The 22,681-nt window shown below is 37.5% G+C and overlaps 1 protein-coding gene across 3 annotated transcripts in view; it reads left to right on the top strand.

The window, feature by feature from the left end:
* The window catches only part of LOC5563948 (type I inositol 1,4,5-trisphosphate 5-phosphatase), a 141,450-nt gene that overhangs the window by 44,024 nt on the left and 74,745 nt on the right, over positions 1-22,681 (top strand). For all 3 annotated transcript variants that reach the window (XM_021839664.1, XM_021839651.1, XM_021839657.1), the window contains one exon: positions 7,737-7,967. In XM_021839664.1, coding sequence (XP_021695356.1) covers positions 7,737-7,967 — 231 coding nt within the window. The remainder of the gene's footprint in view (positions 1-7,736; positions 7,968-22,681) is intronic.

Here is a 22,681-nt window from a genome sequence, read left to right as displayed (position 1 = left end):
TTTCGTTGTAGTTGGAAAATTTATGTTAGAAAATCGTTAAGAATTTAGGCACTCCACTTGATTATCCAAATCGTTTTTAAATCTTTCTTGATCTTGTTGTTTCCCGTAAAGCCAACAAAATCCAATTCTGAATGTTTGAATATTTTGTAATTTTATGTATTAAAGTGTATTTCCAAAATTTCTCCAATTGATCCGGATTTTTTCAAAAAAAAAAAAAAAATAAATAAATTAATATTTCGAATCATATGATACGTTTCCGAAAAGTAGGTACTATTGCATTGACTCTAATTATTCGTGAAAGCTTAACAATAAATATTTTTGTCGAGATTTGTGGGGGCCCGGGGGCCATGGCCACCTTGACCCCCCGTAAATGCGGCCCTGATTGTGACCTAACATGAGCTCAGCAGCATTTCAAAAAATCCCGTTGCCCAAATGAATCAAAAGTGCCCGGAATAGGATCCGGTTTTCTACACTTTGGAATTTGTGTATTTTCCGTAGCTCGGAATTCGGAATTATTTTAGTTTTGGCCTGAACCTTGAACCATATCACGCATATAAGAAAAGTTTTCCTATGACTTTTTAAACTTTTTTGTATTTTTGGAAAATGTTTAAGAATATGTAATGTTATAACCTACAAATGCCTGGGGATCATTTAGTGAGTTATACAAAAAATCGTATCTTTTATATTTATCTACAATTAACCTATCAAAGAAGAAGATCTTGGTGGTATTAAAATACTTTCAAACCTGCTTTTCGTTAATTACACAAAGAAGAAATGTTCCAGGAAAAAAAACATAAAAACTTCAAACAATTTTCAAAAGTACCGTAAAAATCGATTTTTTTAAATTGTATTATTTAATTAGTATTCAGAAGAGGCTTCAAGAGTAAATGAAAAGGAATAGGGATGTTCAAAAACCAAAAATGCACAAAATCGTGAATAAAAACCAATCATTTCCCAAGACGTGTTTAGAGCGATTTTAGGTAACGAAAAATATAATTTAGATAAAACATGAAAAATTGGATAGGTGAATTTTCAAAATATAAAATGTTTAGAAAGCAGAAGCGATTTGAACGGCATTCCCCTACAAATCACCATCACCCCACATAACACACACGGATAGACTGCGCAAAGGGTATAAAGTCCCCCTCACACACGGTTGGCAGCAATAACAACAACAGCAGCAGCATCGCACATCTGTCAAGCACTACACTCACTGGGCGCCTTCCAGTGAGTGACCAAGCGCATCGCAGTGAGTGACCGTCGCCAGTCCATCATACACATGCATCATCAATCATCATCGCCGTCATTGTCGTCATCATTTGCGCCTGGAAACAGCGAAAATGTTCTACGCGTTTCTAGAACATGTGGTGCGGAATATAAATACGCGTGATGTGCGCGGATGAAAATCAGTTATATTTCAAATTTTGAAAAGTGATGTACAAGTGATAAGTGAAGTGAAAAGTGTTAAGTTCAAAAGTTAGTGCAATAAAGTGAAGTGTTTAAAAAAGTAAAACTTGCCTAGTGTCTTCTTCGTGTGCGAAAAGTGTCGTTTCCGTACATAAAATATGACCCTCAGTGAAGTCTTCATACCATTCTTATTTTCTACCACATTTCAAAGCTTTTAGTATTTTTTTTTGAAAAGTTTGAAGAACATCAAATTTGTCTAAAATCAAACCAAGTCTTAGTTAACTTTCCAATTGTCGCGTGGTTTGCCACCATAAGTATTGTACAAAATACAACGGCGCGACGACTGAAGTGTTAAAAGTAGTTTTCTCCAAATTATTCCTCATTTTACTAAACAAACATCATTGTTTGACCATTACTTCATGAATGCTCAACCGATTCCAAATCTTTTAACATGATTATGAACCCAATTTAGTTGTTTTTAAATAGTGTATAAAACAAATTTAATTGAAAAATTTAAAGTACACAAACACAGGTTTGTTCTTTTCACGTTTTTTTTTTCGGAATTTCATTTGTTTGCCCAAAACTACATATTTACTTTTACTCTGAAGTTTGTCAAGCATCTTGTAATAACTACAAGTTGAAAAGTGCACATGTTTTTAAATGAACGCAGAACATTTTTTAAAAATAATAATTGAAAATTGTTGCTGAGACCTTTATAAAGGATTAAAAATGAGAAAAACCAGTTCCAGCTCTAGTATTAACGTTCAACCGAAAAAAAATAAAATAAAATGGTCCTTTTAGTTAAAAATTCATGATTTGGCCAGTTTTTGTCAAACAATTCCGTCAAAACTATTTGAAATAGGTTGAGTTTTCATAAAGTTATGGTAAAACGATTTTTTTTTATTGAAATGAGGAAAAATTTGGAAAAACTGCTTGTAGCCAAGAATAATTTTAATTTTAGACAATTCTGATGTTCTACATACTTCTCAAAATTTTAATTTTGGAGAGAATGATGTTGAAATCTTGAAAATTGATTTGAAATTCGCTAAAAAACTATGAAGGATTCACAGAAAGTCATATTTTATGACTTGAAAATTCACCTTAAAGAAGCTTGCGTCAGATCTAAACCTTACTATTTTCAGCTCAAACTTTAAGGTTTCTATTTTTATGTGATTTCAATTCAGAAGAGCACACGAATTTTCGGTTTTAAAAACATGTGAAAAATAAGCTGCACCCTAGTGCTCCCCAGGTTTTTTTGATGACTTGTTCATTATTTTAATGCAAGTCTCTACTTATCTACCTATCTAACCATATGAATGAAAATGAGGGGGAAACAAGCCAATGTTTTACGAATTATGTTATTTTTCTGTTGCACAAAAAAAAAAAAATACCTAAAATACCGTTGGGCCTTGTTTACGCGTAAATCGGGATAAATTGGTTAGAAGGTACAGTCTTGGTAGCAGCTCCATTAAAAATAATGAAAATTACTGTGGGTGTAATTCACGCTAGGATATGATTTAAATGATGGAACGACACAAAAACGTGTTCTTGAAGATGTATTCAACAAAATATGTAATTTTAAATGTTAAAGGACACGAAAGCTAAGGTACTGTGATCGATAATCACCGCATCAGGCACTAACGTATTTAAATTCGACGAAAATTTACGTCATTTTACTCGCTTCTTTTATGTGCATCCGAAAGACGTAAAATCGCATGATTTTTTAAGTGTGTACATCAGTGTTGATTTCGCGCCATAATCCGTTATGCTTGTATGTGAAATTCTATGTACATATTCAGTATTCCTTTATAATTCAGTTACTGCAATGTTTGTCCATCTAAAATTGTATGTATTTTGGTATCATATAAAATCGCCATAGTAGTTAAGACCAGTTAATAGTCCTTGAGATTCCTTACAAGTGACTCATAGTATGAACGCGTGCGCAGTTAGAATCAATCATTACCATTCAATAAATCATAGTTAACCAAGTTAAGTAATTGTGTGTGCAAATACAGTTCAGTTCAGTTTGTGTAGCAAATATCTGTCGTTTTAGTCAGTGTAATAAATTACAGTTACGCACGAATTCTCGATTGTGTTTTCGTATGCAGAAATACCACTCGGCAGTGATCCAAGCCACCAGACGCTCTTATGTGCGATAACAGGCCCCTTAAATGGAATGGTCTTTGTATGTCACGAATTGGCTTGAGAACGGATTGATGGAATTATATTATTTTTTCACTTTCACAGTTGTTTATGGTTCCGACGTGTTTATGCGCAGAAAAAGTCCAGGAATGTTTCCCGAATTATTAAAAAAAATGATGAAAACTAATTTGTAATTGTATGGTAGCGTCTTCCAACTGTCTACTCGATGGCGAGATAAAGTTTGCCGGGACCACAAGTTTGTTATGAAAGGTATCTAAGGTATCTATTCTTAGCAAAATGATCTCTAATGCTTCATCTCTTTCATGTAAGCGGCTTTTTATAAATATGAAATTTTATTGTGTTCAACCTAAATCTTGAAGTAATTTCCAGCTATTCTTTTGGTATTTTAAACGGAATTTCAGAAGAAAGTACTAATAAACATACTATTATTATTTTATGGAAATCTATATAAATAAAAATGGAATGGTGTTTGCATGTCACGAAATGACTAACGAACGGGTCAACGGATTTGAATGTTTTTTTCTCCGTTTTGTTCGTAAAGGGTTCCGACGTGTTTGTGTGTATAAAAATCCCAAGATATTCACCGAGAAAGTTTAAAAAACTAGCGTGAACCGAACTGTCATATTGTATGGGACGATCAAAAGTGTTTTTCAACAGCCTACGAAGCTTGCCGGGACCACTACTTTCTCATAAAATCATTGGAGTAATTATTTGTAGAAATGCTGAAACTATATTTGATTGAAGGAATCTCTTCCAAAATATCTGATGGCATGGGTAACTTAAATAAACAACGCAGAATTATATTAAGAAATTTTCAAAATATCATAATAGACACTGTATGGTGATATCTTGAAGAGGTTCTAACATATCTCAATTTATCCCTTGAGTAATCTTGATAAAATTACTACGTTTGCTGACTTCTCGGCTGTGCAAATCTCGGTTAAAATTAGCCGAGATTCGGCATTCTAAATTAAATGTGCAGTTAGTCCTGGTATAAATCCTTGAAGAGTAAGAGATTTGTTTGAAAATTTTCATATGTTCTTCAGGAATTCCTTCGTAGCTTCTTCGAAAAAACTACAGGAATTCTTCTAACGATTTTTTTCAGAAAACCGTTGAAAAATACAGTGAGGGACTTATCCGATAAATGTATTTAGAAATTCTTGCAGTAATTATAATAATTACACTAGGTATACTTGCAGGAATTCTTGAGGAATATTTCAACAGAACAATGCTGATACCATCAGTAATTTTCACAGAAATTGTTCTGAAATTCTTCTAGGTTTTCTTCGAGTAATTCTTTTAGTGATTCTTTCTGCTGGATTTTTCTAAAAATCCTACAGAAGTTCCTCCAAAAACTCCTACATTAGGGGGTCGAAAATATCCAATTTTAGCGTTACGTAATTAATGGATGCTGCCTAATAAACATAGTAATGCAGTACTGACCCGATTTTATCAGTCCCCAATTTTGTCATCTTTTTGACCCGATTTTATCAGCCTGTTTAAAATTTACCAAACAACTGTTTCCGTCATGTTTTACCACGTTAACATTAAAATTAATGATGATTTTGACATCATGCACGCGCAGCCAGAGGGCAATGGCAATGCCTCCTCACCTCTAGACGATGAATACAATTTAATACGGGAATTAATCTTGTGTTTGAATCCTTTAAAGATTGTTTCCAGCGCTCGTATTTATAGAATAATTACGTCATGTATTGGAATACTTATGGAGTCCACTAAACGAGATATGCACAGCAGTTTTCATGAGAGCTCGAGTATCATAAAATCGTGTTTAGTTTCTAATTGTCAGCAACATGACAATTTGCTAGGTAAATCATGCTTAAAATCGAGAAAAAAAAATCATACATCCGAGTTAATGACAAAAAAACTAGGTCTGTAGGTTCACCCATGAATTAATAAGAGAATATCCAACTCTCAATACTATTTTAAAAATAAATCCAGCTGAATCTTTTTTTCCAAAATGTTTAAGAAATAATTTCATAAATTATTTCAGAAACATACTGGGTACAATGAAGGGGTTTTTCGTCTAAATTAAAATTTGTTCATGCATTCTCTCTTGAACTCGACCACAAACTACACCCTAAATTCATATAGATTTGTTTAATTTTTTACGGAGTTGCTCCGATAATCATCTTTTTTTACTCCTTGTTAAATTCATTAAATTTTTTTCAGTTTGTCTCGAGATATTGCTTTCTAATTTGCTCCTTAAAGTGTTATTCAGATTGTGCCTACAATAACTTCATGAACTCTTTAAAAGATTCCTCCAAAAATTCGTTTTGTTGAAGCTTTTTCAGAATATTCTTGTTTAAGTTTGAGCTAGGACTCATAAAAATCTATTTTGCTACAATTCCGATATGCCTCTAGAACCTGTTTTAAAAAATTCCTTCAAATTTATCCAATTTCCCTTCTGAGTTTTTTTTTATTTCTATCGAAAGATTCCTATAGAAATCATCTCACGAGATTTTCAGAAATTTGACCAGGAATTTCACCAAGAACATTTTGAAGCATTTAAACATCCCATAGGTATAGGAATAACTTCTGAGATTTATTGATGACTTTATGTAATGTTATTTATAAATACTTCTGCACTAAAACCACACCGAAAAAAAACCATGGAAACTAAAGGAAATTTATTAGTTTTCTTAATGCAATAAATATTTTTACAAACATTCCAGATCAAATTCTTGCAAAAATGTTCAAAACGCATCTGGATGAGTTTTAAAATAATGTTTAGAAAAATTTATGTGTGAAATTCCGGAAGGAACATTCTTTGAATTATACTTAAAAGAATGCCAAGAAGAGCTTCAAGGCAATTATTTATTCTATTTCGAAGCAGTTTGTAGAAAAACTAGAGGAATTTTAAAATGAACCTCTTTAGGGATTTCGGTGTTCTGTGACAAATTCTTAGACAATTTAACGATCATGTATAACTAGGAACTCAGGTTGATACCGTTTGTCTTACTGGCCAGAGCAAAATTGCCGATCAAAGGGAGCACAACGAATCGAAGGCTAAGAATTTTTCCAACAGGTTCGTCATTCAACACTGAAACAAGACGCGTTTAGGACTTCACTTTGCTTACTATGAAAAAAAATAGAGTGGATAATGTTATGTTTCATATAAAAAGGGCGCAGAGGTAGTGCACAATGATCGTTTTGGCGTGAAAATCGTGAATAAAATGTTTGGATCGATATTCTCCCCCCTGCTAAAAAAGCCTGGCTACGCTCATGTCCATCGCTTCCTTAAAACCCATGTAAGTTCTTGACGCGGTTTACAAGCAGTTATTAACACGCCTAATGTTAAAATCAGGAGCATAATAAAATGACCCGATTTTGTCAGGTTCTCCATTTTATCAGCCTAATATTTATTGAAGGGCTGACGAACCCAAGACCCTCAGCTTTGTCTTGCTGAGCTGCTCGTTTAGCGTTTCGGCTATCTGCGCCATCTTTGGATACCCTAGAATACGATATTTTTCTTTACAAAGTATTGTGTTATTTCGTATTATGACATAATGATGTTACAATTAATTGTTTTTAAACGAAAAGAAAACCTTTCAAGTTTCGGATGTTCTGGCGGTAGAAGGATTGGAACTCCAAAACAGTTGGTAGCCTCTATATTTTTTTTTTTGACTTTTTTGACTTCTTAATTCAATTAGAGTCATTCGGGTTGTATCAACCTACAATGTTTTGATTAATGAAGAATAAATTTTTGAAATGTTATATATAATGTTTTCGTGATTGAATGGGACTTTTTGAGCATGCTCTGATAGAATGAAATTTGCTTATACTTGTTTAATCAATATGTATCCTTAGCTCGACATTCCAGATCATTTCGAATGACCTACAACATATTTTGCTTTTACTATGACTTTTATGATACATTTGAACAGAAGAACTTAAATCCATACGTAAGAGGTGTGTACAAAAAAAAGTCGTCCCGAAAGGGTTAAGGCATGAAAGAGAAGGCTTGCGTGATGGGAGATCATTTCACATTCGGACGGGTCCCATTAGGAACCGAATCCGGCGAAGATTAAATCGCATTTCCTGAAGCCGTCGACAACGCGGTGCTAAACAGATGTGTTCCAACTGTGACAGAAATATGCTAATGAGTTTCCTCTCTCTCTCTGTCTTTCTTTTCACCTGAACAGCCGTCCCGTCTGCTCAACATTTGGATCCAGGAATTCCTCAGCAATGTGGCGAGTCGGAGGCCGGCCTTCATTGCGCTGCACCTGCAAGAGGTCGGTGGCAAAACCTACGAAAAGTCCATGGAGTACGTGCAGGAGTTCATCAAAAAACTGTGCGAATCGGCCGAACTGGCCGACTACAATCGGATTCGGGTCTACCTGGACGAGGACTACAACTCGGCGGAGCACTTCACGGTAAGCTATGATGAATTTCTCAGATACTGAATCGCGTAATCTAGGCAATCTAGGCATTACTTATATGGTATACTCCATGGAGAGCGGTGCTTTCCCAACAGCTGGAGGCAGCTTTCAAGACAAGAGGCCCACTTGATTTGAGAAAGGCTTGTGCCACCCACTTCTCGTTGTTCTTTTATTCTGGCGCTTCACATTTTCTATATATTGACATTATCTGCTTTCTTATGGTTTCTCAAATCTTGTGCAGCGCCTACATACTCGAATGAATCGAGTGCTTCCACTCGAAAGCAGCAGATATTGATTTTTGCGCCAGTGTGGATGAAATTCGAACCTTACGAACGATAACGAATCATATTTCTCCCACGTTCGTTGGTCATCGACAAGCAATACTTGAAATTTAATATGAACCAGCGGTGCAGCAAGCTATTTTTTTATCAACCCAGCCGTAAATCGATTTTGGAACTCGGGCACACGTCTCTCTTGACATTTGATTGATATCTAATCCCGTCGATATGCAACGAGTTGGAATTATGAATGCGAGTTTGACGAAGTGTTGAGGCAGGCATCTATTTCTCTATTCGCATCACGAAATCCGGTCACAAGGGTACAATCGTGGGATCACATTTCTTCAAATATTCATGCACCACGGTTGATTGGACTTTGGGGGGTTATGCAGAATTCGTATCGGTTCCGTTCCGTTGGTTTGATCCGTTGATTGATCCGGTCCTCTTGCTCTGTTAAAGTTAGACGCAAGAGATGTCAGAGGAAAGCATTCCGGTGGAATGTAGGTATTGTTGTAATCCGATTTGAAAGAAGTCATGATTGAATGATTTGCAAGGTAGCAACGACGAGGGATTTAAATGTTAAACCCTTTTCCGCAATCGGAAGAAAAGGCTACTTCGTCTACCCACTCGTCCTCGGAGTTGACTTTTCTCATATTTGTTTCATTTTATGTTCGTGTCTATAATTTTATGTGGGATTTTCAATCGATTTTGACAAACATATTATTGTAAGATTACATAGATGCTAACATTGCACAGTTATTGGGAGAAAGGTTTTAAACAAAACATGAAAAAGTCTTGATGAATCCTCACTGCACAAATTTAGAGAAAACTAGTAGATGAATTTGCCATTTGTTAGACCACTTTCCTCCCCTATGTAACATAATCAGTATGGGAAATTTATATTTTTTGTATGGACATTACAGAAGACATCCCCTCCCCTGTTGCGTTACGTAATATTTGAACGATCCCTTACCATAAATATACATAACAAAACAAGTTTGTTTTCAAATCATGAAAATTACGCCACCAAATGAAGCTGAAATGTGACATGCGTATGAAAAAACACATCCTCGTTTGCTCATACAAACAAACATACATACACACATAGCCGTAGTAGTCGCATTCTAGTCTTTTATTTTACTCCGGGTTACATACTTACAATTTTTTAACGAATATGGTAATATTTTGGCGTAAAAAATACCACTGAGGGTTCAGGAGGATTTCCAAAGTATTTCTGTATTATTCTCACAGGACTCTTGAAGGTTTCCAACAGAATTCTAATAGAAATTCAATGGGATTCTCGAAGTATTTCCACCGGATTCCCACAGAAGTCTCATTGGAATTTTACCAAGGATACTTACAGAACCAACACGGGATTCTCACAATTCCCACAGTATTTCGTACACAGTTCACAGAAGATTCTCCCATGACTCTTATGGGATTCTTACATGATCCCCATCCCCCATTATTTCCACAGGAATTCAAGAATCATCTCAATGTTTTTCAAATGATTTACTTACATTTTACGCAGTTTTGTACAACATTAGAACAGTATTTCAACATGACTCTCACCGGATTCTCACAGTATTGCCACTGGAAGACTTCCATTTATCCATTTTTCCATTTACCCATTCCCTCTGGAATGTCTGAATCCACACTGGAATAACAGAATCCTCATTGGAATCCTAAACTCCATACTAGCAATCCAGGATCCTTACTGTAATCCCAGGATCCACATTGGAATCCAAGAATTCACACTGGAGACTCAAAATTTTCATTGGTAACCCAATATTCACATTGAAATCCTAGTACTAACACTGGCATCCCGGATGTACACTGGAATCCGCGAATTCACACCGTAACCCTAGGATCCGCACTAAAATTCCAAGATTCACATCGGAGACCCAGGATCCACAATGGAATCACAGAATCAACACTAAAATTCTGCGATCCATACAACAATCCCAGGGTGCACACTGAAATCCGTCAATCCACACTACAATCTCAGGATCCATGTTCGATGCTCACTGGCAAAATTTTGAACAATCGACAAACTTAAAATAAATCGCAGTATCCTGTGAAATAAATCATCGAATTTGAACTGTAAACATCAACAAAAAAATGATTTTGTTATACCCCTTGAGTTACTGAACAACTTTGCCGAAGACGCCAAAGTGGTTAGGATTTTCAGATATCTGCAAAACAAAAGTTTCACGCTCAGTGGCGCCACCTAGCGTTGTATTGATGTGGATCTAGTAGCTTCCGTAGATGATTTATTACAAATAGACTTCTATATAAAATAGCTATTATTACGTGAATCTGTAGTTGAGCTGGAAGGAATCAATTGCACAATTGTTTAGAAGAAATTACATTATTTGCTAAAACGGCAACACATGCGATGGGAATTATAAAACGCTGTCATGTTTAACAAATTTAAAATTTACCCCATATGTGCTTTAGGCACATCTGAACCTTAACATTTTTTGCTCTAATTCGAGTATTTTTCATTTTACTGAATCTAGAAGAGCACACAAACTCTCGTTTCAAATGTTCCGATAATGACGATAATATCGTCCGCAAAACAAACAAATTGAGTGGATCCGTTGAAATGACAACTTGACTGTTACATCTGACTCTCCGCATAACCCCTTCTAGCGCAATGTTGTAGTCCTGGGAGTAAGGCACAGATACTACACACGAAATATGAAGCAACTCTTTTCAAAACTGCAAAATAACTCCAGCTCACCAACAACAATCAAGGCAGGCTTGAGGAAAATCGTTGGTTGTTTTTGCTGTGCACCTTAGATCTTTCCGGACAAACATGTGAAAATGGCCAAAGTTTTCTGTGCATTTCATTTTCATTTTTATTGGAAAATAAGAAAAACAAAATGCATATTTCTATATTCTTTATTCAATCAAAATAAACGTTGCTGTCGTGACATTGCTTTTGGATGTGCAGGAATTGATTTTCAAACGATTGTTGCAAACTTTGATGAAATGCAAAAATATGTTGTGATGAATTACGCGCTTTTATCATGTTTGTCCAGTCTTTGAGATCCGGGCTCACAGTGACAGTTCGTGACAGCAAAATCTCGGTTCACCTTGACGTACATAAATTTTGTATCGGTTTCTCCCTCCCAGTTGTAGTCCATCAAATTGCCGTAGTACCGGTAGGAGTAAAAACAAAAGAAGTTTTCGCCTGAACTAATGCTTTGTAAACCTGTATTCAGATTTAATTTAGGATCATTTGAAAATTATGTTGCATGGTTGGATTACAGTCAAAGCAGCCATCAGAACGCAGTAACAGTCTCATGCCAAGATACGCAGTAATGGACGATCGAACGTTCACTGATAGAAAACTGGAAGCAGCACTACGAAGAACACCTGAACTGTGCAGGCGATAAAAGCGTACATTAAGGTGAAGATGAATCGAAGCCAAACTTCAAATTTTCAAGAGCACGGATCTGGAGAACCGAACACCCATTTGAGCTGAAAACTCAATCGATTGGTCACCACCAGCTAGTGATCAATCGATTAGATTTTCAGCCTGAATGGATGTTCGGTTCTCCAGATTCGTGCTCTTGAAAATTTGAGGTTTGGCTTCGATTCATCTTCACCTTAAGTCTTGTCTAGTGCAAGGGATGATGACAAACATAGCGAGTATAGTAGAAAACTATTAAGCGTGGTGCTTACAGGAAGAAGCACATATATAAAATGAAAGCCTTCGTGCTTCAAATCGAGATAGGCAGGGACAATTTTTTTTTCTGTGTTGAGTGTTTGACCTATTGTGATACACCACCCATTTTAATATATAACCGTATTCAAGGTGATAGATTACTATGAATAGTTATCCTCAACTCATGATTTCGGTATTTTCAAAATGGGGAATAATATGTCGTATAAACCGAACCACTTTGAATGGAGCTAAGGACCATATACAGGGTGACCAGCGCACCGGGAAATCGGGAAAACCGGGAAAAAGCCGGGAATTTCAAATCACCGGGAGAAAACCGGGAAATATACGGGAATTTCAATTACCACCGGGGAAATTGTGCATACCAGATAATATTCCAACCAACACAACCCTATAAAATTGATTAGTAGGTTTTCAATATAGCTTGTCAATAAAGTCAGGGTATACTATGCAGAAACAGAATCTATATACAAATGTTGCCAATTGGGTTGTTTAGTGATGAAAAATTCACAGTTTTTTGTATGTCTTCTTCTTCTTTTTCTTCAGTGAAACTTTGGATTCTGGCTCCGGCTAACGTACAATCAGAATATGTAAAAAGCAGGATACCCCTAAACAAGCCAATTCGGTAAATATTTTATAAAAACGACGACTTTCTTTAATCCAGTAATTAACTACATAAAATGTTAAAACCTTTAAATGTTGAAGAATCTTGTGAATAATGATTTTTTCATAACATTCCTTGAAGAATTTCATGTTACAAAATACAATATTTGGATGCCATCAATTACATTTAATATCTAAGCAAGCTTGATATTCGCAAAGCTCTCGATAATTGCATTTTTGATTTTCTATTAATTTAAGCTAAAAATTCCTCCACATAATAATTCTATTTTAATTGATTAAGGTATATTTTTTAAGACATATAAGGAAGCCTATGATAATATTACTTCAATCATTTTTCGTAATCAACATATGGGAAAGTTTACCTAACGTTTCAAAAAACATTTTTGTTGCAAGCTTGCTATTTTCTTCTGATGTTAAACGCTTGCTATTGTCTTCTGTTCGAGAAATGTATGACAATTGATAAACTTGTTTTACAATTCAAACTATGATGCATTCTTGGGATTCGTGGCCGTGCGGTTAGTGTTACCAAGCATTTAGGCGCATCGATTCAAGGAGTGTGGGTTCGATTCCCGCTTCAGGTCGTAAAACTTTTCGTGAGGAATGTTTTCCAACTGTGCCACTGGGCATTGCATGCTAGTCCGTTGTCTAGTGTGGTGCTTCGTCCTTCGTGTGGGAAAATCGTCCCCTGGAAGCACTAACGTGTGGGTCTTCGAAAAAAAATACTAACTTCGTTTTTACAATAAAAAGTTTCAAAATAAATTTCACGATTACTTGAAACATTAAAATATCGTTGTATTGATCAGACTGGAATTTAGCAGAAACATAATGGGCCCACAAAATTATAATGCAGGGCAAAAAAAAATTATTTCCATCTAACTTTAATCGAAATGCTTTGCTGTATGACCAAAAAATCGTATTTGAAGTCGTTTCCCGACTAAGGGTACATAACAAAATTATATCAGCACATGTTATCATGTTATAAGGTTTTTTCGAACATAGGTTGTTACAAACTTGATGCAGGATGTTGTTAAAATAACTAAAATTATAACAAAAAGTGTATGAATAGTAACATAAACATTACAAAATGTGTTCTAATTCTATTAAAAACATATCAAATTAAGTTATAATGTTTGATACAAAGTATCAAAATTATGATACTGTTCGATATACGATAATATTGTATATTATTGAGATGCATAACTATCTATTTATTTTGTTAAAAAGTTGTTAAAAATGAACAAAAAAATATCTTAAAGGGAAATAAAACACATTATGTTATATTTTTGTTTTATTATGTTCTGTGGATAACGGAGCCTAACAAAATTATATCATAATTTGATATGCATATCATATTCTGATAAAATTGTATTATATTCTTGTTACAAGCCTCTAGTCGGGTTGAAATGGTAAAAAATAGATTATAATTGAACCGGGAATATTTTTGAAATATCGGGAAAAAACCGGGAGAAAACCGGGAATTTGATATTAACTTTTCACTGGCCACCCTGCATATATCAGAGGGATGTAGAAGCCCTTGATCAAGATACTTTCATTTCACAGCTAAAAGTGCAACGCAGTTACACAGAAGGTGTTCAGGGTTTCTCTTTCCTCACTACAAAAGCGACAAATATCATCTTCTGTTCTCTTGATATGTCCTGTAATTAGTCCTGTGTACGCACACAAATCTTTTTTTGACAGGGCGGGAAGTCTTTGTGTGTTTGGTTTATTGGGTATTATGAACTTTTTAGATCGGCGGGCTTCAACAGTTTTATTCTAATAGGTATTTACCATGGCTTTTCCCAAAACCCGAAAAATCCGATAATTTTTTCAGGACGAGGAATTGCAATTGCAATTGTAGTTCTTCGGAACGATTGTACAACGGCACTGGAAGATGGATTGCTTCCGCTCTGTTTCGTTTAAATTCGTCCAGAGCGTGCATTTGAGTTTATTTGTAAACGATTTTAAACCGAAATAAAAAAATAAAATGTAGTAAAGTTGAGTTTACTACATTCTCGCTAGTAAACGCTATATGTGGAACACGAGCGGAACATGTTTGTGTCATTTTCCTTTCATGGGAAGGTATTTTGAGTTTTGCTTAGGAATGCTGAGGTTAACAAAACATTCGCCCCGTCAATTCTGAGATTCCGGTAAGATTATCGGCTGTATCAATTTGTAATATCCGTGTGAATTCTGGCGTTACGATAATTATGTTATTTCCTAGGAATTTTGGGATGTTGGTAGGAATTCAGATATTTATAATGTTATTCTGAATTTTACGTGTAAATTCTGACATCTCAAATTTCCTTTGGAATTCCGGAATTCCTGTAGGAACTTTGGGACTCCGATAGGAATGTCGGATTTTTAATGATGATTCTGGAATTTTAAAAACCATTTTAGGAATATTGTGGAAATATTAGAAATCTGATAAAAACTTGTAGCGGTATTCCGAAATTAATTAAATTAATTAGTATTATTGCATAATATAATAACGAATAGTAATATGATTCAGTCACTGTTGAAAAAGAACAATCCAATAAGTTGATAATCTTGCATACAAAAATGAATCCATATAGCTTGTAAGTAAATCCTGCATAAAAGTTCACTCATTTTAAGGTCGGTTCACTCACTTGGTGCGCAAATTACTCATCTCACGAAACATGCGTTCGAATCCGTTGGTTTGAGATTTATCTCCCAACTGGAACACTTGTCGTTGTAAGAATAAGAAATTACATAATCGAAAAATGATTTGAACGGGCTAGCTAGATGCGAAAAGTTTGGAAGGGAAAAGGACAAAACAACTGATCGGCTCATAAGGTAATCGGGACTCGTCTTTGATAAGATCGGTCCATGATTTCCGGAACGAAGACCAAAACCCATCTTGCGACCTATCTGAGGATCTACCAAAGTCTATCTCGTCCACTTTAATCTGACCCGTGGAAGAGGCAGCAGCGTGAAGTCTTTCTTTTAGTTTCGCGGTGTGTGTTCTAAGGTATAGTGCTAATTTAGCTAATTAGTAATTAGCCAGTGCGGTACTGTGCGTGATCTGGAGAATTCGATAAAAGCCGTTCGACGGCTTTTATTGTCAGCTTTTGTTCGTCCGCTTTACCTCACGCTCCACACCCCGCGCCTATCGACCAGCCTTCCACGTCATTCTACCACACTGCTGACCCCACGCGCCAGCATTAAAGGTCCCAACTACCGGCCGGAGTTGGAAGGGAGTTGCTCCGTCAACCAAGCACTCCGGAAAGAGCTAATTTCCCGCCAAAGCTCATTACGCGCCGACGGCGGATTTGCCAATTCAGCAGCAAAGCGAGTGAGATATTCATCGTGTTCACTTGGGTGAATCAGCACCGGCGACGCGACGCAGCAGACAGGGGGACGTCGGTAAAGCAGAAGACAAAGTGAGTAGAAGCCTGATAATTGTTTGCATGCATGCAGAGCTTTAGAGAGTGAAAAGTTTGATAGAAAGGAAAAGTAAGTAGAATAGAAATCCGCACAGTTGAGTTCAGGAGAGAAGAGAAGAAAGCTTGGTGAAACAGGAAAGGAAGTAGGGTACCCGAGTAAATTGTGATGGCAATATATGTATGTTTAAAATTGAAGAATTTGTTGTTAGTTTTCATGTAGTTGAATGTGGTCTCAATAAGTTCTCCCGTTGGTTGTTACACTGGTCTGAAGAGTCTTCTCACGTTTCGGTCGTTTTGTTGTAAGGTCTAGTAGTGTTGTACTCCAAGTGTGGACTGCTTGGGAATCTCAGTCCCTCGTTGTTGCTTGTGAAACGTGTAGATTGATGTTTTCGAGATAGTTTGGCCTGTGATGAGAACTAGTCGCCCTTGTGTCATCGTTCGGTAGGAAGTCGGGTTCTTGATTACCTTTGCGTTGGTTACGAGTAGCGTTCTGATTACTTGAAGAACTTTGAGCATCTACTAGAACGTTCGGGTAGTTGAGGAAAATTGAACTCGCCCTGGGGTTTGAGTTTTGCCGGGCAATTAAACGACAAGTGGTCCTCTTAGGAGGTGGCGCGTAAGCCATTTGTTATTCAATATTTCGAACGCCCTAGTAGATCGGATGCTCAGCCTCTCTGGCCGGTTACATTTGGCGCCCAACTGCAGGTTTCAAATTCGTTTTTTTTGTTATTTGTTCCAATTTTATGCAAGTATTTATTCGTTAGATTGAAGTTCAGTAAGGAGTAAAGCCGCTTTTTGCATTTAAACATTTATAATTGTGGTTGTTAAGTTTGTTGTGGTTTTGTAGAATATTAGTTAAAGATAATAGTTATATTAAAATGGCTGCCAAATTTCCTCGTGCAGACCACCTTACCAATGAAGAGGTAGACTATGAACTAATCATTCGGGGTAGAAGAGATGAGACTAAAGATGATTTGAATGTGAAACATCGACTACTCAGAAACTTATTTTTCGAGGATGTGAGAGAAAATAGAACTTACAACTCACGGTATACGATGGACCAAGAGTACGATTATATCGCAAGTAAACTGGACATTCTAAACAAAAGGTTACAGAAAGGCCATGATGATAAAAGCATCTCAAGGCTTAAGCATTACTTGATGAGAGTTGAACGTTGTGTAGCAGATGATCCTCGGTCATTACAGTTGAGAGATGAACTATGTCAGAAGATTCACTCGATTTTGAGTCGATTTTCGGCTAAGGATCTACCTACCAAAGAAACAGTAGAGTTGGAGCAAGAATCAGGAGCAATAGGAGGTCAGGGTATAGATAGTCCGATCAGAGAACACGATAATAGCGATAAGATGCAAGGTAAAACAAACGAGCAGGATGAAGAAAATGTTGTTCAGCACAGAACTTAAAAAGGTTCTTTGGGAGCATTGCCCAAGGCCAATTCTGTTGCAAATAATGAACCATCACAGACGCTTTTAGAACAGGAAAATGAAGAACTTCGAAACAAAATTTATTTGCTTGAAAAACAGTTAACGGAAATGGCTTCCAGGGTACAGAACTCCACGGATAATATGCATATTCAGACTGTGCATGTTCAAAGAGAATATCCTTTGCGTCAAACAGAAGCGTTTCGTCGAGACCAGGACGTAATAAGGCACTCAGATAGACGAAGCACTCTAGGGAAAGAATTTTCAACGGGAGAAAACTATAGAAACTTAGAAACAGTTAGGAGAGATTTTCAAAATTGTGAATCAAATGATGGACCAGCTCAAGGGAATAGGCATAGTTTTTCGGCCTCAAATTTAGCAGTATTCAATGAACAACAGGAGAGTCAATTCAGCAATAGACGAAATCTGGATTATTCTATGGACGATAATAGGAATCGATGGAGAAATGAACCATCGGAGCACAGCGATAGGGGATATCCAGGAATAGGTCTAGACCATACACGGGGAAACAATGTGAGAATGGTAGGAGGTAGCCCTAGTCAACCACAACGGAACAGTCAAATTTTCAATAGAAGAAATGACGCTAGAACTAATTGGGATTATCTCGATGAAGAAGGACATAGCGAATACCCAAGAATGCTTGCAAGACGTCCAATTAATGAATTTGAAATTATCAACGCCGACAGGCGAATGGAGAAATGGCACTTAACATTTAGTGGTGATTCTCGTCAAAGATCTTTAGAAGATTTTCTCCATAAAGTGCGAAGACTCGCTCGAATGGATCGAATTGAAGAGCATGTATTACTCCAACGAATTCACACCATTTTGAGAGGAGAAGCATACGATTGGTATTTATGTTATTCGGATGAATTTCTAAATTGGGGAGATTTTGAGGAAAGAATTAGGTACATGTACGGAAACCCAAATAAAGACCAAGGCAATCGACAAAAAATTTATGAACGGAAGCAGCAACGTAATGAGACGTTTTTGGCTTTCAAAATGGAACTTGAACGATTGAATAAACTTCTCTCCACTCCTCTGGATCAGGGTAGGCTTTTTGAGATTATTTGGGATAACATGCGCCCCCATTACAGATCAAAATTAGCCTGCATAACCGTTAGGGACCTGAATATGTTGGAATATTACGCCTATCGTATAGATGCTAATGATTCGTCTCTGCGTCAACGAGAAGGCCCATTAAACGCAAATAATGCGGTGCATAACATTCAAGTCGCTACTGAATCAGAAGATTCCTATTCGGCTGAATCAGAAACGGAGGAAGTCTATGAAATCGGAAAAAAATTTGAAAAAACCAAACGAGTTACGAACAGAACCCCAATCAGCTCACAATCTAGAGCTAATCGGGAGAATGTAGAGAATACAAGCATACCAGTATGCTGGAATTGCGACAAGAGTGGACATCTTTGGAGATATTGCAAGGATCCAAAGAGAATCTTTTGCTATGCATGCGGAAACCCAGGTAAAACTACGGTTTCATGCCCAAACCATTCTCGAGAAACGCAGCAACCGGTTCAGCATTCGGGAAACTAGATTTGGAGTGTATTACGGGGAACCAGATCACTCCAAATGAAGAAAGTGTTCCCATGCTCAAACCCTTTGAAGACCCGTTCGCGCAAATTTGCGAAGTCAAAGTACATACTGGCAGTTGTCCCCACGTGACTGTTAAAATCTTCGACAAAGAATACGAGGCATTACTGGATTCGGGTGCAAGTGTCAGCGTAACAAACATTGCTGATATTGCACATAAACATGGTTTAAAGTTACACCAAAGTCCGTTCCGTATTGTTACAGCTGACAAAACAGCTCATGAATGTCTTGGGTATGTACATCTTCCAATAGTTTTCCGTGGTGTAACCAAAATCATACCTACTTTAATAGTTCCCCAAATCGCTAGGAACTTAATTTTAGGATGTAATTTCTGGGACGTTTTTGGGATTAAACCAATGATGAAAGGAGAAAATGGTTTTGAACAGGTGGCAACTATTAAGGTTGAACCTCATTCGACTGAAACAATTGAGTTTTCTTTGTTACCCATTGAAACTTTACCAATTCTCGAAAAAGTTGAACCAGACACGACGCTAGACATTCCAGCTTTAGAGCTTCCAGAAGCCTCCAAAACAACGCCTGAAACAATCGAGACGGAACATGCCCTGTCCGATGAACAAAGAATGGAACTTGCCAAGGCTATCAAAACATTTCCTTGCACTACAGAAAATCGTCTAGGTAGAACGTCGTTATTAGAACATGAAATTATTTTAAAGGAGGGAGCAAAACCTAGGCGGCAACCTTTGTACAGGTGCTCGCCGACGGTACAAGCCGAAATGGAAGCGGAACTGGACAGATACCGGAGAATGGATGCCATCGAAGAGTGTTCAAGCGAGTGGGCCAGCGCTCTAGTGCCAGTTCGCAAGTCGAATGGTAAGCTACGAGTTTGCTTGGATTCCCGAGGTGTCAATGCTTGGACAAAAAAAGATTCGTACCCTATGCGTAACATGGGAGAGATTTTCCATAGATTAGGTAGTGCGAAGTTCTTTTCGGTGGTGGATCTTAAGGACGCATATTTTCAGATTCCTCTAAAAGAGGAGTCTCGAGACTATACAGCCTTCAGAACACCACAAGGATTATTCCGTTTTAAGGTTTGTCCATTCGGCCTTACCAACGCCCCTTTTACAATGTGCCGATTAATGGACCGGGTCATCGGCTTCGATTTAGAACCCAACGTTTTTGTATATCTAGATGATATAGTAATAGCCACGAATACATTCGAAGACCACATCAGGCTGTTGAAAATAGTTGCTGAACGTTTGAAAGCTGCAAATTTAACTATTTCGCTCGATAAAAGCCGATTTTGCCGAAAACAGGTATCTTACCTTGGGTACCTGTTGACGGAAGACGGTGTTTCAATCGACAATTCTAGGATCTCGCCTATTCTCGACTATGCTCGTCCTAGGAGCGTAAAAGACATCCGAAGATTACTCGGTCTCGCAGGGTTTTACCAGCGGTTTATACGCAATTATAGTTCGATAGTGGCACCCATTTCAGATCTGCTCAAAAAAACGAAAAGTAAGTTCATATGGACAGAAGCAGCAGAGAAAGCCTTTGGTGATCTTAAAGCGGCTTTGGTGTCAGCACCCATTCTCAGTAATCCCGACTTCAACTGTCCATTTGTGATTGAATCAGATGCCTCAGATAACGCGGTAGGGGCAGCCTTAATTCAACTCCAAGACGGTCAACCAAAAGTCATAGCATATTTTAGCAAAAAGCTCAGCAATACACAGAAAAAGTATGCTAGTGTTGAGAAGGAATGTCTCGGTGTTCTCCTAGCAATTGAGCATTTTCGGCATTACGTTGAGGGAACACGCTTCAAGGTTGTCACCGACGCAAGAAGTCTGTTATGGTTATTTACCATAGGGGTTGAATCTGGAAACTCTAAATTGCTTCGATGGGCATTGAAGATTCAATCATACGATATTGAACTAGAGTACAGAAAGGGAAAGAACAATATTCTGGCAGATTGTCTCTCGAGATCGCTAGAAACGATTGGAACGTTAGCGATAGACCCAGAATATCAGGAACTGCAAAACAAGATTAAGCAAGATCCTATGAAGTTCCCTGACTTTAGAATCGTTGATAATCAAATATATAAATTTGTTAAAATGGCCAACAAACTAGAGGACGGCAGATTTCAGTGGAAGATGTACCCACCGAAATCAAGACGATCAGAACTTCTCAAGAATGTTCACGACCAGGCTCATCTGGGCGCTGACAAAACGATTTCGGCAATTAAAGAACGTTATTTCTGGCCCTCAATGGGGGTAGAAATCAAGAAGTTCTGTAGAAGTTGCCTGTTGTGTCAAACCAGTAAGGCCACAAACAAAAATACAACACCACCGATGTCAGAGCAGAAGAAAATGGTACAATACCCCTGGCAGTTTTTGGCCATGGATTATGTAGGCCCACTCCCAGCATCTGGCCGAAACAGAAACACATGTCTGTTGGTAGTCACCGATTTATTTTCAAAATTTGTCGTTGTTCAACCTTTTCGGCAGGCCACAGCCGAATCCTTGACACAATTCGTCGAAAATTCGCTGTTCCTTTTGTTCGGTGTGCCAGAAGTAATCCTTTCGGATAATGGTACTCAGTTCACCTCTAAACAGTTCCAATCTCTATTGGCTAAATACCATGTCAATCATTGGCGAACACCCAATTATCATCCCCAGATAAATGACACGGAGCGAGTGAACCGGGTTATCACTACCGCAATCCGAGCATCTATTAAAAAAGAACACGCAGAATGGTCCAACAACATACAATATATAGCGAATGCTGTTCGTAATTCGGTGCATGAAGCAACAAACTATACGCCATACTTCGTGCTGTTCGGACGTAACATTGTGTCAGATGGAAGGGAATATAGAAAACTGCGAGATGTTGACTCAACTAATAATCATCAACTAAATACAGAAGAAAAGGAAAAACTACTAGAAGAAGTCAGGGAAAATCTTAAAAAGGCATACGAAAAGCACGCTTCATACTACAATTTACGCTCCAATAAGAATTGCCCAACATACGTGGTAGGAGAAAAAGTCCTCAAAAAGAGCATGGAGCAATCAGACAAAGGGCAAAAGTTCTGCTCAAAACTGGCACCGAAATACGTCCAGGCAGTGGTTAGGAAAGTAGTGGGCAGCCACTGTTATGATCTGGAAGACCTAAATGGAAAAAGGCTAGGAATTTTCAATTGCAAATTCTTGAAGAAATTAGTTCAGTAGAGCTGATTTCTTACTTGGTCAAGCTATGTAGCTCTCAACTAGTTGAGTAGTGACAATTGCACCATGATGCATTAGCTCTGGTTGCAGCGAACACGCTATGCCACCATTTGTGAAGTTTAGCATCAGACGTAGTCTGATGCAGCCCCCACAACAACTCTATTTACTGGGGGAATCCTTGGTGCGAGGACACCGTTCAAGCCCAAGAAGAAACTTCACAAGTGAGTTGGTCAATGTTATCTATCGACCGCCTTAGGATAGTAAATTCTATTTACAATCAGGCTTGTTCTGGAACTGCCTATCCCCTCGACAAGAAGATAGAGCGAGTCCTCGATGAGTGCATCAGGACGATGACCTAATTAAACATAAACTCTGAGCTTAGAAAGCGCTGACGAGGAGTATCTTAAAGGGAAGTTCAAGCGGGAGTCTGAGATCGGGGATGCTCAGACGTTGATCGCATT

The sequence above is a fragment of the Aedes aegypti genome, chromosome 1, assembly GCF_002204515.2.
Source record: "Aedes aegypti strain LVP_AGWG chromosome 1, AaegL5.0 Primary Assembly, whole genome shotgun sequence".
NCBI lineage: Eukaryota > Metazoa > Arthropoda > Insecta > Diptera > Culicidae > Aedes > Aedes aegypti.
Note: the sequence above shows the minus strand (reverse complement) of the source record. Positions and strands in the feature narration are given on the sequence as shown.